The sequence below is a fragment of the Gouania willdenowi genome, unplaced genomic scaffold (genome assembly GCF_900634775.1).
Source record: "Gouania willdenowi unplaced genomic scaffold, fGouWil2.1 scaffold_413_arrow_ctg1, whole genome shotgun sequence".
Classification (NCBI taxonomy): Eukaryota; Metazoa; Chordata; class Actinopteri; order Blenniiformes; family Gobiesocidae; genus Gouania; species Gouania willdenowi.
The window spans coordinates 7,501-25,356 of NW_021145174.1; the positions used below are offsets into that span (position 1 = coordinate 7,501).

Below are 17,856 nucleotides of genomic sequence, written 5' to 3' on the forward strand. Positions count from 1 at the left end.
AGCGTGAGATTTCTTTTGCTAACCTTGCTAAAGCGACACATTAGATAGATTAGATTAGATTTAATATCATGAAAACACGCAATATTGTCCGAAAACATTGTCGACTAGAGTTTGGTACGTGTTACCAAATGTTTTCATTTCACGAGGTGTAGTCGCTCATCTTGCAAGATTTTGTAGCAACAATTCCTTCTCTTTTACGCGTTTAAGGTGAAAATCTGTACGTACATGCGTGATATCGTCCAAAAACATGAACGTGAGTGTATATACTGTCATATTACAATTTCCACTCTTTTTTTCAAACATGTGTCAGTCACATTTCTTTAGATGAACTCGCATAGTTATATACGTCCTCAGTTTGACGGAATTACCACAACCATAAAACACCAATGACTGTGTGCATGTGACATTATTCAGACTGCAGAGACAGTTTGTTCTCTTTAGTCTTGTTTGCATGCAGGGCTTTGTGCAAATTAACAGGACGGATTAGATCGAGTGTTGGAGAATGACGCGCAGTGACGCACTGCTATGGTAAATCAGAAGAACCTCATCTACCACAAAGAAAAACTAGCACATTTCTCCTCCTAGAAATGTGTTTATTAGAAAATCTAAATGTATGATAATCAGTGAAACATGATACTTTCTATGTGTGTGGTCTATAGTTACAGTGTGACTACCATTAGAGTTTTGAAGTTGACGCCATCTTGTTTGGGGCCTGAGCTAACCAAAGCTAAGCTAACCAAAGCTAAGCTAGAAATCTGTAGAATGCCACAAAAACTGTAATTGATGATAATTTTTTTGCTTATTAAGACTTTCTTCTTTTGGGGGCATGTGTTTGGCAAGGGGGCGTGGCTTATCTTTGGGCAAAGTAAGGAGGCTTGTTGTGGTTGGAAACCACAAAAACCAATGCTACAAAGTCCACAAAATTGACCTCAAAGCTGCTTTATTCTGAGCATCATGTGATAAATTCACTGTTTTTTTTGGTTTTTTTTACCGTAACTCAGAAACATGATCGTTTTAACTTATCGTCCGATAACTTATGGTCTGATAATTCAACGTCTTGATCATTTATTGCTGTAAGTTTTTATCTTCTCTTCCAGTAACTCATCATTCACATAACTTATTTTGCTCCAGTTTATCATCATGCTAATTTCTCTTCCTGACAACCCATCATTGAAACTTATTTGCTTATTGTTAAAAATCATAATGGTATTGTAGCATTGTTGGACAATAACTTATAACTTATTGTCCAGTAACTTGACGGCTAGTCAGGATTTTTGGGAAGCGCACTTAAGGTTACGGGGAAGGGATTTTACACAGAACCTTAAATCAGGCTTAATAAGGAGTTCCCCAAGGCTCGGTCGCTGGTCCACTACGTTTTCCAGTCCAAAATATTCCTTTAAGCTTTTGGATGCAATTCTTAATAAATTCCATTTCCTGAAAACTGATGTTTAGTTTTTGTTTTGTCTACTTTTCATTCAAAACCATCCCATGCATCATTTTCAAACCTTCATCTCAGCGACTGTAATTCATGTTTGGTCAGTTTTGGGTACACAAAGGTTTAATTGGAGGCACTGATGAGATGAATAAACACAGGAGTGTTCATAGAGATCAACTTGATGGTTTCCTGTTTTTAAAGAGGAACCACTCAACCTCTTATTGATGCTTTGTACTCATTATACTTGAATGAGAGTCAACAGGAAAGGCGTTTATTGTGACGTACAGTCAGTGGACTTTGTCCTTTAATAAAAAAATAAATAAAAATAAAAACTTAGAACATTCCTGAAGTCACACAGGAGTGTTTGACATACTTGTGTTGTTTGCTCAGTGTAATGTGGAGTCAGCTATATAACATATGTCTGTGTTGGCTCAGTAGGGTCTACCTGGAACTCTGACGAAAAACGATGTTGAGAGCAAACAGTTTGAGGCGTTGACTTGACCTCGTTGTACTTTTGTTGACTCCTCTGCGATTTCTGCCTCAGATACGTCATGACAACTTCACAGATCCACCGCTCTCCTCGTCACGATGGTCACCACAGTTAAAATAAGACTAAACGTCTTAAACCTTTTGTGAATTAATGATGACTGTTTTTTTAGTACTATTTTCCATATTTTGGCAAAGACACAAAAATCTGAGACTCTAAAAATGAGAAAAATGACAAAGAAAACAATAATTATTGTGTAAATTATTGGCATATAACAGTTCATGGACCTGTTTATTCAGACAATAAATGTGATGTAGACCAGGGGTTTTCAATCTTGTGGGTCGCCAGATGCCTTAATGAACTAGGAATATTTTTTTAAACAATTTCAGCCCATTTTTGCTCATTTTTTTACCCTTTTTCTCCAACTACGCCAAACTTTCCATATTTTAACCTATTTCTGTCACTTTTTCTTGCCATATTTTTGCTCTTTTTAATGCGTTTTTGCTACATCACTCCCATTTATGCCACTTTTTCATCAAATATTGATGACTTTTCTGCACATTTTTTCCACTTTCAAGACATTTTCGGCACTTATAAACTCTTTCCACCACTTTTTCCACCTAATGTCACATATGTTGACCCATTATTGTCACTTTTAACCATAATCCATGCTTTTTTTGCAACATTAACCACATTTATGATTTGTTATGCTCATTATTTGCCAGTGAAAAGTAACTGTTCCAATATTGATTCTTTTTACCACTTTTTCTACAGTTTTTAAAATCCCATTTCACCACCTTTTCCACCGTTTTTGGTCACTTTTAACCCATTTTATTTTGGATTAAAACAAGGATTTACATCTTTAAGATGACTATATACTATGTTGCAAATGACACTAAACTTCCTGTATACCAGAGGATATTATTCAGATAAATAAATAAATGTGGTTATTTCAGATTTTGCTCAACCACCTTCAGGTACAGTGGGGGTCCCAGGTCGCTGGAACCTATATTTTGGGGGTCGCAGGCTGAAAAGGTTGAGAACCACTGATGTAGACAATAAAAAAGGCCCAAGGTTTGCATTGATTCGTTACCTATTATAAATCAGGGTCGCTTTGCAAAGCCTTTCTTCTTCAAATCTCACTTCCTGATTGCAGCACCATTTTTATGGTGTCCTTCAGCTTTGTCCGTCCGTCTCTGATTGACGGCTCCAGAGATTACCCTGATTGGTGGGATGAGGTTGTCGCAGCGCGGCGTTATCTGCAACACGTCAGGCGGCTTTGTCGAAGAAGACCTTTCCTTCGTCTTGTTTTTCCTCTTTCCTTTTAAAATTCTGTTCTGATATAATCATTGTTCTGCTTCTGTTTCCCTTTCTTCTCACGCCTTTGTCTATAACACAGTGAGTGAGGTGGTGTCCAATTACTTCATCCAACATGCTGTTTCTCCATCCGTCAAAATCTACAGCAAATACAAACTCAACATAAAAACATTGTTTTTACGCGTCAGAAAGTGTCAAACCAATATTATCATTACGTTAAATGTGACTATAATCACCATTACTTGGCGCGAGATTTGGCGTCCAGCCGTTTGTGAAAGTCGCTACACAGTACACCACCGTTTATGGTAAAACATTGCCTCTAAATGTATAGTATAGTCCCTAAACTTATAGGGTCATATAACTATTTCTATTTCATCATTTCATCGCGTTATATATTACGTGTTACTCCATATTTTGTGCTAGAATTGCCAGTTCCGTCTCTTTGTCCACCCTGTTCACGGTGAAGAATTCCTTGTTAATGCGTGATATTGTTCCAGAACATGCGTGTGAGGGTTTAATCTGTGTGATATCACAATTTTCAGATTTTTAAGAAAAATAATAATAATTTTGCCTATTCCGATTCAGGAAGGGAATTCCGTGTTTTCCACAATTGCAGAAGCCCCTAATGTAGTTTGCGTTATTTATTACATGATACAACTAATTCCTCTTTGTTATATTATTATTAATATTATTAATGATATTTTATTTTACTATTTTTTTCCTCATTCGTATATTTAGGTTTTTATTTAGAATTTAATTTCATGTTTATTTTTGCCGTTCCTGAAGTGTATACACAGGCTTTTTTTATTAAATTCACATTTAAAAAAATGATGGACGATAATGGTCACAATTACGCAATATAACAAATATCATTTTATTTTGTTGTTAACCTTTGACGAAAAATGCAGACATTGTAAAAAAAGAAATAAAAATTATAAATATACACTACATTGACACAGCACAATAGCAACATCACATTAAACTTTCAGCAAAACCAAACTGGCTTCACTCTAATTTTCCCTTTTAATATCCACCCATACTCCCTCTCCCTTGTTCCCCACCCCCCTCACTAGGGTGTAACACTGCCCTTTTTTTATATATTTTCCCCTTAAGATTAAGTAAATTAAATATGTTTAGCTTAGCATTCCTGATGGTAGAAAACAAGTATTAAATCAAGAAAGTAATTAAATGACTGCTGTTGATGCAGTTAATGTCTAATGGAGGAGATGAATGCAAAGACAGGCAGGTGGAGAAAGTGAGCCAACATGCTGATGTCACAGCTCATAGTTGTGGTCTAACTTCCTTTTATTAGATATCGATCCCGCTGCACGATGACTAAACCAAGTCCTCAGACTCGTAGATTTATTTCCTTGCTGCTCACACATAATTTCCCTGGCAGCTGTTTAGCTCGTTTCTATCCCGTCTGACTCGTGAATTTTGCCCCTCAGGCCAGATTTTTGGTGATGACGATGCTGTTAAGTCTGCGCTGAGCCCACGGCTGTCGGGCGGTGACGCGTCGCCTCACGAGTGGAGCTGTTTACCTTCGAAAAACAACGAAAGGCAGACGGAGCATTAGCAAAGGAGGGCTTCGTCTGCTGATTCATAGACAACAAAGCCAATATCCTCTGCTGCACCATGTTTAGTACTGTTCTCACTATGATAGTGTTTAAGCTCTGTGCTAGAAATACCAAAGGGTTGCACTTCATAAAACAAGTGATAACATCCTCGGTGGGAGATAGTTTATCTTGTTGAGCTGAGCTGGTTGTGCAATCGCCTTTATTGCAGATGACGGGTCAATCCTGGTGATTCACGTTGAGACATAGCAGCAGATAAGTTTAACCCCCAGGCTTTTATGGGCTGCATCAGTCACATCAAAGAGAGAGTTTACACTCATCACTGAGTCAGAGAGAGATCTGCTCTGTTACCAACTTCAAATGCAGAATATTCTCAATAAAATCTGTGTATAGCAGAAATAAATGTGTGTTATGAGTTTGTCACACCACAGAAACGTGTCATTGACCACTGAGCCAGATTTGAAAGATGAAAAAAATCACTAAATATATAAAATTAGAGTCAGTTCGAGGCGCTGGAACCACGCCCACACGCGAGAAGGGCGCCACCTCCGTGTACTGTACAAGTTTGTAATCTACAGTGACGTGCAGTCAGGGTAGGCAAGGTAGGCAGTGCCTACCCAAGGATGAATTGATATTTTGATTATTTGTTTTAATTATAATATAATTATTCATTATTTATTTTTCAATTTCAGATAGCCTACAGTACCTATAAGTTTGAAAGTGCTTTTCATAACCCAAATGACTAAACATCGCTATTTCCTGGTACGGCAGAGACACTGCACAGTGTCACTCCGCTGTAACGCAGGAGGAGGCCACGCCCTCTCCCAAAGGCACATTGCTCAGTCAGTTCCCCAATATGAAAACCATTTACGTAAAAAGGCAGCTCTCTACACTGCCCTTGGTTGTAACCGTGCTATGCTAAATGCTATACGTACGTTCACAGTGCATTAGTGTATTGATACAGTGTGGCCACTGCTACGTTCTCTAGCTTGAAGCGGGATAACACTACAGGAAGAGAAAAACGACAGTTTTTAAAAAATGGGAGACCAACACCTGAGCGAGCAGACCTTCAGCAAAGGAAAGGTCAGAAAATTGTTCGTACTTTCCACAGTGAATGGTACAAAGAGCTCTGGGTGGTCACACACCGCCATGATTATTTTCTCCTCCATGCTGAAATGGGTGAAAAGACCGGCCTGACATCATTGTCAACAAGGATTCTGATTGACTTCACAAAACATTTTCTGGACTTCAATATTTTCAATATCCTGGAGGAGACATAACTGGTTAGCTGACTGGTTGATTGGTTAGCTTACTGTTTGATTGGTTAGCTGACTGGTTGATTGGTTAGCTGACTGGTTGATTGGTTAGCTGACTGGTTGACTGGTTAGCTGACTGGTTGATTGGTTAGCTGACTGGTTGATTGGTTAGCTTACTGGTTGATTGGTTAGCTGACTGGTTGACTGGTTAGCTTACTGTTTGATTGGTTAGCTGACTGGTTGACTGGTTGATTGGTTAGCTGACCGGTTGATTGGTTAGCTGACCGGTTGACTGGTTAGCTAGCTGCAAACTGTAGTTAGAAGCAGAGAAGAAGAGCGCTCCTCAGGGACCTTAACTCCCCCTTAAAAAGTGGTAATGGTTCCAGTTAGATTTGTAGGGACCATGGAAGTTTTTTGACTTCACTGACTATTCAAGATAATATTAAGCATGTCAAATAGGGTTAATGGAGTCAAGTACTGTTACTCGTTTTATATTTCTATACTTCAGTTACGCAAAAATCACCAAGATTATGTTACAAGAAATTTTACGTCCGTTTGCTACACTTCCTGTTTAACCATGAAAATGTGTGCTATGGTTCCAAAACCTGTAATTGAGGGTTTAGTCCATGTCATAGAGATATTACCATTTCATTTTTTGTGAACTACCATGCAGGAGTGCGAGATTACGTGCAAAATTTGCCGCATTTGTCCGTTTGCTGCACATCTTTGTTCCACTGCTGTTAACGCATTCAAATACATTTTCCTCACCAAAACTGAACCTTCTGTAACAGACATTTCATTGCGATGCTCCAACATGGATTGATGCTAACCAATACTAATCAGTGCTAACTGACATTAGACTTCAACGACTTCCAGGGTGGTCCAGATTTTGTTGATTTGCTTTTGGGTTTCCAAAGACTTATTGGTCCCATTTACTTGCTGGATACTTCCTTATTGTCCTTATCCAAGAACTAAAGTTAAATCATACACTTCTAGAAACAATCTGAGTCTTACTTCCAACAATCAATGCACATCACAAGTCATTTACTCTGACTTTTATTTACACATTTACATAGTGTCAATCTATGACCACAGGTACATATATTGATTCTGGGGAGGAAAAATTAGCGATAAAACATGAATTAACACTTTTTCCCACCTTTGTTAAATACTTTCTGCTTATTTGCTTGCTTGAGGTTTATCTAATATTCATACGTTTTTTTAAGACGTGCCCTCATGTCTTGAAATCAGATTATCTTGAATATCCATTCCAATGGCAAACTGGGGAATTGTTCCTTTTCCCCATAACATTGGGCTCTCGAGGAAATACGGAGGTGATGTATGCAGGCGCCTTATTATCTCTGCAGAGGTTACCGTGGTGACGAGCACAGGAATACCACATCGGGCCACAATAGAGTGAGCCATTCATCCCCAACGTGACGGGAGTGTTAAGAACGTGTGGGGGTTTGTGTGTGTGTGTGTGTGTGTGTGTGTGTGTGTGTGTGTGTGTGTGTGTGTGTGTGTGTGTGTGTGTGTGTGTGTGTGTGTGTGTGTGTGTGTGTGTGTGTGTGTGTGTGTGTGTGTGTGTGTGTGTGTGCACGACTGGACACAAGTCTGACAAATAAGGGTTTTGCTCCCTGATGTGCTTTCTGGAATTAATTGCCCATGATGCATCCTGGCCTCTCGGGGCTATTCATTGAAAATAAGAGAATAAAGATGAAAGACAGAAAGCATCTACGAAATGAAGCCAGTTCTTCATTGTTCTGATGTAATCTCTGGCTTTTATTGAGGTTTTAGTCTAAAGGTATCACCAGTTTCTCTGCATTCCGTCATCCTTCACCAACACAGTATTGTGTAAGACCTTTTCTAAAGAAACGACCACATTCCCTGAGGGTAGATTATTTATTTTGTGTGACCATTCATGTCCAAACGAGCTCCAGAAAGACTTTGAATCCAATCCCTGTCCGTAACCACCTGTCCTTCTCTCACATTCTCCTCCTTTCCTTCTCTTTGCAGAAAAGTGTGAAGGAGGGAATCCTGTTGAAGCAGACCAGCTCCTTCCAGCGATGGAAGAGGAGGTACTTCAAACTCCGTGGGAGGACGCTGTATTACGCCAAAGACTGCAAGGTACCGGCCAAGTGCAGACGGTGAAGCGAGTGGAAGTAAAAATGAAGCCAAATGGCTAAACCAGGGCTGTCAAACTCATTTTAGTTCAGGGACCAAATAAGGAGCACTTTGATCTCAAGTGGGCCACAGTTTTTAGGCGAGAAAACGAGTAATTTAAACATATTTGTGTCTATGTATACATAAAATACTAAATATGTAAGAAACCGACAATATTCTAGCAATAAGTGACAGATATCAATGCCAACTGGGTCTTCACTTTAAAGTTCCTAGATTTTGTGACCAATTTCTATTTAATTAAGGGAAATATTGCGTAAATATTTGAGAAAAATTTAAGGATTTTGTCAGAGTTTTTACCATTATAAATCATGCAATATAAGGTAAGCTCCAAAGGGCCAGATTTGGCCCCCGGGCCATGAGTTTGACACAGGTTTTAAAATGTCCAAGCAAGACACAAATCCATCTTAAATATCTGAAAACTTCCAGAAACAAAAGAGGAAAGTTTCAGAGAGAATCTAACAACTATCCTCAATGATGGACAACCTTTATTATAATGTGATTGTATCTGATTCAAGGGCAACTTGATCAATATTCATGTCAGAATTAGAATAATAACCAATGTGAGTAAAGAACAAAGAAGCCATTTATTTATTTATTTTTAATTTTTTTTAACATCTGTTACGAGTTATTTTAAGTGTTATTTTTCTCGTTGTATATTACATTTTTTTTGTTTTTGTCATCATTTTGTAAATTCTTGCTGTTGTTTTGTTGTATTTTTCTGTCATTTTTTTTCTGTTCTTTAGCTGCATGTGGCACCTGACTCACCAGGAGCCCATGTCTGCTTAAAAGACGGCTCATCTTTCCTTTATTCATCAATGTTCTTCTTGTTTTCCCCACAGCATTGACTTTCTCACAGAAATCCATCCCTGTTGTGTTTCTCCTGCCTTTGTTCACATTTGTTAAATACAATGTTTATCTTTCTCCACTTTCACCTCCAATATTTGAATTTTCGACACTTCCTCCTGACACTTCCTCCTGACACTTCCTCCTGACATCCCAAACACTGATTGTCCTTTGTGTAAATAGAATATGTTTGTTGGAACATAAAGAAGTGTTGGTTTCTCTGTTTTCATTTCCTCTCCTTTAGTCTTTGATTTTTGATGAAGTGGATCTATCGGACGCCAGCGTGGCTGAGACCAGCACCAAAAACATCAACAACAGCTTCACAGTAAGACAGAAGAATCCATTCCATGCCTTTGATTGAATGTTTACCGTCTCTTTAATATCAATAAAGTCAGTTCAAATGTTAATAGCTGATTCGCTGCCTCATTCTGAAGTAGTTCTTTTGCAGAAGTAGTCAACATTATCAACATTATCAACATATTTACATAAAGTTGTATTTACAGTGATGTAAAAGGACTTTAGTTGGACAATCAGGAATCCCGATAGCTTCTAGAAAATGTCACAAGTGTTAAGTCTGGCTAGGGTTAGCCTCAGGGCTAGGGTTAGCCTCAGGTCTAGGGTTTGGTTTAGGGCTAGGGTTAGCCTCAGGGTTAGGGTTTGGTTTAGGGCTAGGGTTAGCCTCAGGGCTAGGGTTTGGTTTAGGGATATGGTTAGCCTTAGGGCTAGGGTTTGGTTTAGGGCTACAGTTTGCCTTAGGGCTAGGGTTTGGTTTAGGGCTACGGTTAGCCTTAGGGCTAGGGTTTGGTTTAGGGCCACAGTTAGCCTTAGGGCTAGGGTTTGGTTTAGGGCTACGGTTAGCCTTAGGGCTAGGGTTTGGTTTAGGGCCACAGTTAGCCTTAGGGCTAGGGTTTGGTTTAGGGCTACGGTTAGCCTTAGGGCTAGGGTTTGGTTTAGGGCTAGGGTTAGCCGTAGGGCTAGGGTTAGCCTTAGGGCTAGGGTTTGGTTTAGGGCTAGGGTTTGGTTTAGGGCTAGGGTTAGCCTCATGGCTAGGGTTTGGTTTACAGCTAAGGTTAGAGCTAGCGAGTTAGGGGTTAGCCACGGGGCTAGGGTTAGAGCTAGCATTTGAGTTATGGGTTAGCCTCAGGGCTAGGGATAGAGCTAGCATTTGAGTTATGGGTTAGCCTCAGGGCTAGGGATAGAGCTAGTGTTTGAGTTATGGGTTAGCCTTAGGGCTAGAGTTAGAGCTAGCGTTTGAGTTAGGGGTTAGCATCATGGCTAGCCCTAACCCTAACGTTTAGCTCAGGATTAAGGCATTTATGTATATATAACTAAGTATCTACTTAGTTTGGGATAGGATTAGGATAAGTCTACAGTCTAAGTCTAAAATTAGAAATTGCTCATTGACATTTGAATTCTTCTCTTTTCATTTCGCCAATAATTGGAAATACATTTGCAGAGTAAATTTCTGTTTCAGACAGTTTCTTGAAAACACATTAAAACTAATTTATCTATAATAGAAATGTTGCAAGCTTTTTATTTTAAAGTATTTTTTTTAAAATCTGTTCCGCAGGTCATCACTCCATTTCGTAAGTTAATGTTATGCGCCGAGAGCAGGAAGGAAATGGAAGACTGGATCACCGCCCTCAAATCTGTCCAAAAATGGGAAACCTACGAGGTTAGTGCTTCTGGGACATCAGGATTTATTGTGTTTTTTATAGAATAAACCCTTGTGTGACAGACTGACATCAGTTTTTTATGACCTCCTTTGATCACTTAGTGCTTGAAAGTCACAACTAAACGTAATTTATGTGGATTTTTAGATCCTTCTCCCTCTCTTGTGATGTATTCCTCCTTCTCCAGGCCAGTCAGTTCAACATGGAGCATTTCTCCGGGATGCACAACTGGTACGCCTGCTCACACGCCAGACCGACGTTCTGCAACGTCTGCAGGGAGGCGCTGCCAGGCGTCACCTCCCACGGCCTGTCCTGTGAAGGTACTTTTACACCACGTTTCAGTCCCAAACCAGAGAAACAGCATTTCAGCGTGACAGAGACACATGACTTCTGACATTCCTTATTAACACAAAGGGAAGTTGTTTAATGCTTCCTTCCAACGTTACGTCAAACAGGTTTATTTGGTGTGTTTATACTAGCATAATGAGTTTATTTAGATCAGTTTTAATTCTAATCCATGTGCTCGGTTCAGTTTGTAACCCAGACATACTGTAGGCAGCTGGTGGCCCATCACAAAATAATGAAAAAACACACAAAATACAACAAAAACACACACAATGACTCAAACACACAAAATGAGAACAAAAAAAATCCCAAAATGATAGAAAAAACTAAAAACTACTAAAATTTCACTAAACAAAAACAAAAGCAAACACAAAAGTGAATTCTTTGGTGGCCCTCGGGTCACACGAACACATTTTCGTGGCTCCCACTGTGATGAAAGTCCCCATCTTAAACCAAACTTCCAACTTACCAGTGTTAACCATTTCATCTTCTCTATGTAATAAGCTTTGATCCACCAGTTTCCACTTTTACTTTCACTATTAACCTGTGCAAGTCTATTATATGGAAGTATATGGGAATTAAACCCACAACGTATGAGTTGAGAATCATCAACATTACTCCTATAGTTCTACGAAATGGCCCCAAAGAGCCTTTGTCGTGCTTGAAAAACATCAGAATTTTGGAACATTGTAGAATAAACATTGATGTTTGAGGCCTAATGTATTAAATTGTCATCTTAGGATCACACGGTGTCACCTGTAGGTAAACACTGTGGCTCCCATATTGTTTACCTTTGAGCTCAATATGCATGTGGTGGATTATAACGTGTGCCAGAAGCAACTACAAAGGCCTCACACCCTCAAATGATTGGTCACGAGAACCTCAAACCTGTGTTTGGTTTTTAAGTTGCTAATGTTTTTCCAAAGAGGTTTTTCTGTTTTCCTTCTCTACAGTTTGTAAATTCAAGGCTCATAAACGCTGCGCCGTTCGCTCCACCAACAACTGCAAATGGACCACGCTGGCTTCCATAGGAAATGACATCATCGAGGATGAGGACGGGGTGAGAAAACGCCTCCGAGTTTGTCTATATCTCAGACAGTTTGTCTCTTATTCCTTTTATTTATTTATTTTTTTCTTTTCTCTTTTCTTCTTACTTTTTTCAATTTTTTTTCTCATTTTTTCCCTTTTTCTTTTTTTCTCTCTTTTTCCCCTCTTTACCCATATTTTTCAAATGTTTTCGCTCTTTTCTTTTTTTTACTTTTTTCTTTTATTTCTATTTTTCCAATTTCAAATAAAATCTCTCTTTTTTCCTTTTTCTCTTTTTCCCATTTTTCTAATTTTTTTTCTCTTTTTTCCCTTTATTTCTTATTCCTTATATCTGTCCTGTGTGTGTGTGTGTGTGTGTGTGTGTGTGTGTGTGTGTGTGTGTGTGTGTGTGTGTGTGTGTGTGTGTGTGTGTGTGTGTGTGTGTGTGTGTGTGTGTGTGTGTGTGTGTGTGTGTGTGTGTGTGTGTGTGTGTGTGTGTGTGTGTGTGTGTGTGTGTGTGTGTGTGTGTGTGTGTGTGTGTGTGTGTGCGTGCGTGCGTGCGTGCGTGTGTGCTCTGACAGGTGTCCATGCCTCACCAGTGGCTGGAGGGCAACCTGCCAGTCAGTGCTAAATGTGTGGTGTGTGATAAGAACTGCGGCAGCGTGCGGCGGCTACAGGACTGGCGTTGCCTCTGGTGCAAGGCCATCGTAAGTGGAACCCTTAGTGTCCAAACTTAACAGTTTAGCTGTATTCCTAATAATTCTAATGAGTACCAGTGTGCTGCTAAATTACCTCACTGGAGTTCCTTTTAAATGACTGCCTTTTGTCGTCATTATTTCCAGGTATTGCCAAGTATATATTCATATTCAGAGTAAAATCATTTTTTTTGTGGCCTTTCTGCGTCAGTTTACCATTTCCGTTTCGTCTTTCCCTATTTAGACGTCTTTACTGGTTTTTAAACTTCCCTAAATCATACCAAACAGGCCAAATAGGTTTGATTGAGCGCAATACTGTTATTAGGTTTATATATTTTATTTCTATGCTTCAGATGACTTATGACAGCAGAAGGGTTACGCTGGCTGTTTTATACACTAGCTAAACACAAACAAAAAACATGCAAAGTCGTGATATGGTCCCAAAACATGTAAGTGAGGGTTGTGTCATAAAGCTATTCCCTTTATGTACCGACAACCAGCAAATCATCCACAAGGTTTGCGCAACTCTTGCAAAATTTGAGATATTTGTCAGTTAGCTACACTTCATAAACACTCAGTCCCCCGTTTTCTGGTGGAAAACTGTGTGTAAATGCGTGACATTTATGCAAAACATGCATTTTGAGGTATTTCCGTGTCATATTGGGGCCTGATGTTAAATACATTGAATTTTTTACATTTTTTTTTAAAATAGTGGTAGAGATGTCTTATTTTGTTTCAGTATGGAAATTTTACATTTAGCATGAACACAAAAAATCGGATGTCCTATATACGTAGAGATAAATTATCAGTGAAAAGATTGGACTAGAAGGTGCGTTGGCTGATATGTAATTATAAAACTCTCTCCTGGTCAGTTCTGGTCAGACTGCCCTAAGCAGGCCAGATACCATTGTACACTGATAGCATTCACTAAGGTCTCTGCCTGAGGAGACTCTGCTATATTATGACTACCGCTATCAGCGACATACATAACACTGAGAACACTGAACAGCAGCAGATTCACGAAGACACACACGCTGAAAGCTGGTTAACCTTTCCTGTGTGCATTTCTATGTTATAACTCGAAAGTAAAAAAAGCTAACTTGACACGTCTGCTTTTAGCACGTTAGCTAACCTTGCGTCGCAGCCGACGTGAAGAGAGTAAACAGACAAACACAGGATCAAACCACAGTGGCCTTTGTAAAGGTTGCAGAGCTGACATTAATGGCATTTCTGAGCAATGTAATGACCTTTCTCTGTTTTCACTGAAATATACAATTCGCATGGCGAGCGCTGACTGTGTGTGCGTGTGTGTGTGTGTGTGTTCGCGTGCGTGTGTGTGCGTGCGTGCGTGCGTGAACACCTGCAGGTGCACAACAGCTGCAGAGAACAAATGAGGAAGGTGTGTCCACTGGGTCAGTGTCGGGTGTCTATCATTCCTCCCACAGCACTCAACAGCATCGACTCAGATGGTGGGACTACACACACACACACACACACACACACACACACACTGGGTCAAAGTTCAGTAAATCAACCTCTCCACATCACAGCTGTAAATCTTGTGGCGTGAAACCGACTGACCTTTGTTTTCTTACATAATATTAACTTTACATTAAAACACTGTAAATGTGTTTTTCCTGTTACTATTGTTTTCTGTATACTTGTACTAAATATGTGACTTTTAAAGTTTTTTCTATGTGCCACTCAATATTTAATTAAATATTTGTTCGTTTATTCTGTTGATAGTTATTTTTAGGATTTCTTTCTTTTAAATGCCTATTTTTATTCGTTTTTGTATTTAATTAAATTAAATTAAATTCAACTTTATTTATACAGCGCAAATTACAACAATACTCATCTCAAGATTTTTGACGTGTTTTATAAAATGCAATTGTTTTTGTTTCTTTTAACAAAACAAAACTCTGTTTATATGTTTATTCATTTTAGAGTAATTATATTTGTTTCTTTTTTTAAGCAAAAAGCTACTTTCTTTGACATGTCAAACATTTTCTTTTTTTTAAGTTTTGCCATAATTGATGTGTTTTTGCTTCTATCTCAAATTATTTCATTTTATTTCATATTATTTATCTATTATTTGTTTTGCCTTGTTTCACATTCTCTTTAAATTAGTCAGTTTTCACAATTTCTTTGTTTTTGAAAATCAATCCTTTTCTTTCCCTATTTTGACTATGCACCACTTTACTTTATTTATATTGATATTTTGACTCTTGCATTTTAGAGTTTTATGACAATATTTTTGTGTTTTGAACCTTATGACAAGAGGATTGAACTAAAACGATTTTGAATATAAATAAAGAGCTAGCGCGCTAGCTGTGAAATTGCTCATGCTATTCAACTGTTTTCATGTCCGTGATGTTATTTAGTTATTATTATTATTATTATTATTATTAAGTTAAACTTCATTATGAAACTAGATTAAAACCGACACGATTATGTAAATAAAAAATAAAATAAAATAAAATAAAAAAGCCTAGAGAAAATACCCTGGAAAAATTTACCCATTACATGATTCAAGTTGGGACCACCCATTTTTTATTTATTTATTTTTTATTTAAAAGACTTTCTTTCCCCTGACATTGACATTTTGATGTTTTTGTTATTTCACCCCAGCTTTAAACAGTTTCCATCATCTTATTTAAACACAGGGTATTCTATTAAAAGGTTTGGGTGTCCTCTATGAAGCCTGTCAGTAAAGAGAACTGAAGCTCAAAGGGATGAAATCTAATGACTACGCTGGTTCTCTGAGTACAAACCTGGATTTCCACTGGATCCGTAACTGCTGTGAAACAGCAACACAGCTGATAGGTTTCCATTAAAAGTCAATGTGTCAATTTCCACCGCATGCAAATCTGCACCAGCACAGCACCGTAACTGCTGAGTCATGCTGGAACCCTCTGCAGCGAATACGCAGCACTTCTATTTCTGCTGAACACTGGAGCTGTGCTGCAGCAATTTCACAAAAATAAACCCGTGCGGGACAGGAAGTAGTGCATAGACACAGAATAAAATATCCTGATTATTTTCAAAATAAAATACTCCGTGTTCAAGACGGATCATAATCCCTGGTAGAGGAAAACACAGACCTTACCGGACCTCCAGTGGTCCCATTTTGGACTCTATCCAAAAACCGAGCACATATTCAGACTCGGGAATAAAACATGTACGCTGATACCACATTTTTGAAAAAATTAACACTTTTTTATGCCCCGAAAATTGTGCGTTTTGGCTCTAGCAAGCGCAATTCGTACTCTACCCAAAAACCACGCACGTTTGGCCCAATCTAAGCATTTTAAAAACCCAGGGAGAGGGGGACAATGTGCATACACTATAAGATAAACAATAAAACAAAACTAAATATAAAATAACAATGTACATAAAATCAAGACAATTTAAAAATTTTATGCCAAAGTAAAAAGATGCTTTTTTAAAAGAGATTTAAAAACAGGCATAGATGAAACCTCTCTGATATGAAGTGGCAGAGCATTCCACAACTTTGGACCCGCAACTGCAAAAGCTCGGTCGCTTCTGAGTCGTGTCATTACACGTGAATCAGTGGGGTCTTCTGAGTCCTTGCTGCTACAGATACGCAGCAAAGCCAGAGGTGATGGGGATTGCTGGACAGCAGATAGTGCTGCAGTTAGGCTGTGGAGCAGTGTCTGAGGAGATACGCATCCAGTGGAAATCCAGGGTAAACCTGAGCCATTAATGATGGAACAGAATGTCTTTTTGAGGCTTAATATCTCTCATTAACTGTCAAACCTTTTGTTCGCAGGCTTCTGGAAGGCCACCTCAGCATCGTGCTCCAGTCCTCTTCTGGTCCTGGTCAACTCTAAAAGTGGAGACAACCAGGGGGTGAAGTTCTTACGCAGGTTTAAGCAGCTCCTGAACCCGGCTCAGGTCTTTGACCTAATGAACGGAGGACCAGAGCTCGGGTACTTTATGTTCTATATCTCTCACACTCTGTCTATCTCTCTATTCATCAGCATCCATGAGTGTGTGATTAACGTCCAGGTTTCTTTTTCCTTCCGTCAGATTGCGCCTTTTCCAGAAGTTTGTCACGTTTCGTATCCTGGTGTGTGGAGGAGATGGCAGCGTGGGCTGGGTTCTCTCAGAACTGGATAAACTCAACCTCCACAAACAGGTGAACTGTTCATCTATGTCACGTGTCAAACATATATTAGTTCAAGGGCCAAATACAGACCAGTTGGATCTCAAGTGGGCCACAAATTTTAGGTGAGAAAACCAGCAATTTCAACATTATTCTGCCCTATAAATATATGTAAAGTAATGGAAGCTACAGACAATATCCAATCTTTACATTTCCTTGAGTTTGTGACCATTTTTTGTTCAATTTGAGAAAAATGTATGGAATAATTTTTATAAAATTGCAGGATTTTGGAAAAAATAAAGATTTTTTTAAACAAGTTGTAATTAAAAAAGACTGCCATCATTTGATAGAAGCGTGGGGATATTGTGGATATTCATAAAGGGCCCTATTCTCCGGTCTGGACATAAGTGCTTTTTACATGCCTGCAGTTACGCGCCTCTTTTCTGCGTGTATTCTCCGGTCCAGATTCCTGACACGCCCACTGCGCGTAAATCAACCAAGTCTGTGAATGAAGGAGGTCAGAAGCAAAGGAGGAGAATGGGCCATGATGTCATTTTTTTGGGATATCTAGAAATTACGGAAACATGGAGTTTTCCTAACACTCGGAAATAACATTGAAATTCGTGAAAATGATAACGCGCACTTTTAATTTGAAACGCCTTCGTTGATAAACAGTGTAACAGGTTGATTTGATCAGATTATAGCAGCGTGAGGATTGGCCGCATGCTTCTGTCCGAACCACATTTAAAATCTCTCTTTTTTATCCCTGATACTAAAGACAGATTCATGTTTGTTTGTGTGGAACGCCTGATTTTATTACCATCTTACATTCCTGCATTCAGAAATGATCAGCGCGCATTAGTCATCATCATCTGTTAATAATGTTTCACTT

The 17,856-nt window shown here is 38.9% G+C and overlaps 1 protein-coding gene across 1 annotated transcript in view; it reads left to right on the forward strand.

Moving 5' to 3' along the window:
• LOC114460171 (diacylglycerol kinase eta-like) overlaps positions 1–17,856 on the forward strand; it is a 40,432-nt gene that overhangs the window by 1,768 nt on the left and 20,808 nt on the right. Inside the window, exons 2-10 of the mRNA XM_028442205.1 lie at positions 8,086–8,196; positions 9,341–9,421; positions 10,667–10,771; positions 10,957–11,089; positions 12,068–12,174; positions 12,722–12,847; positions 14,202–14,304; positions 16,629–16,788; positions 16,889–16,997. Coding sequence (XP_028298006.1) covers positions 8,086–8,196; positions 9,341–9,421; positions 10,667–10,771; positions 10,957–11,089; positions 12,068–12,174; positions 12,722–12,847; positions 14,202–14,304; positions 16,629–16,788; positions 16,889–16,997 — 1,035 coding nt within the window. The remainder of the gene's footprint in view (positions 1–8,085; positions 8,197–9,340; positions 9,422–10,666; positions 10,772–10,956; positions 11,090–12,067; positions 12,175–12,721; positions 12,848–14,201; positions 14,305–16,628; positions 16,789–16,888; positions 16,998–17,856) is intronic.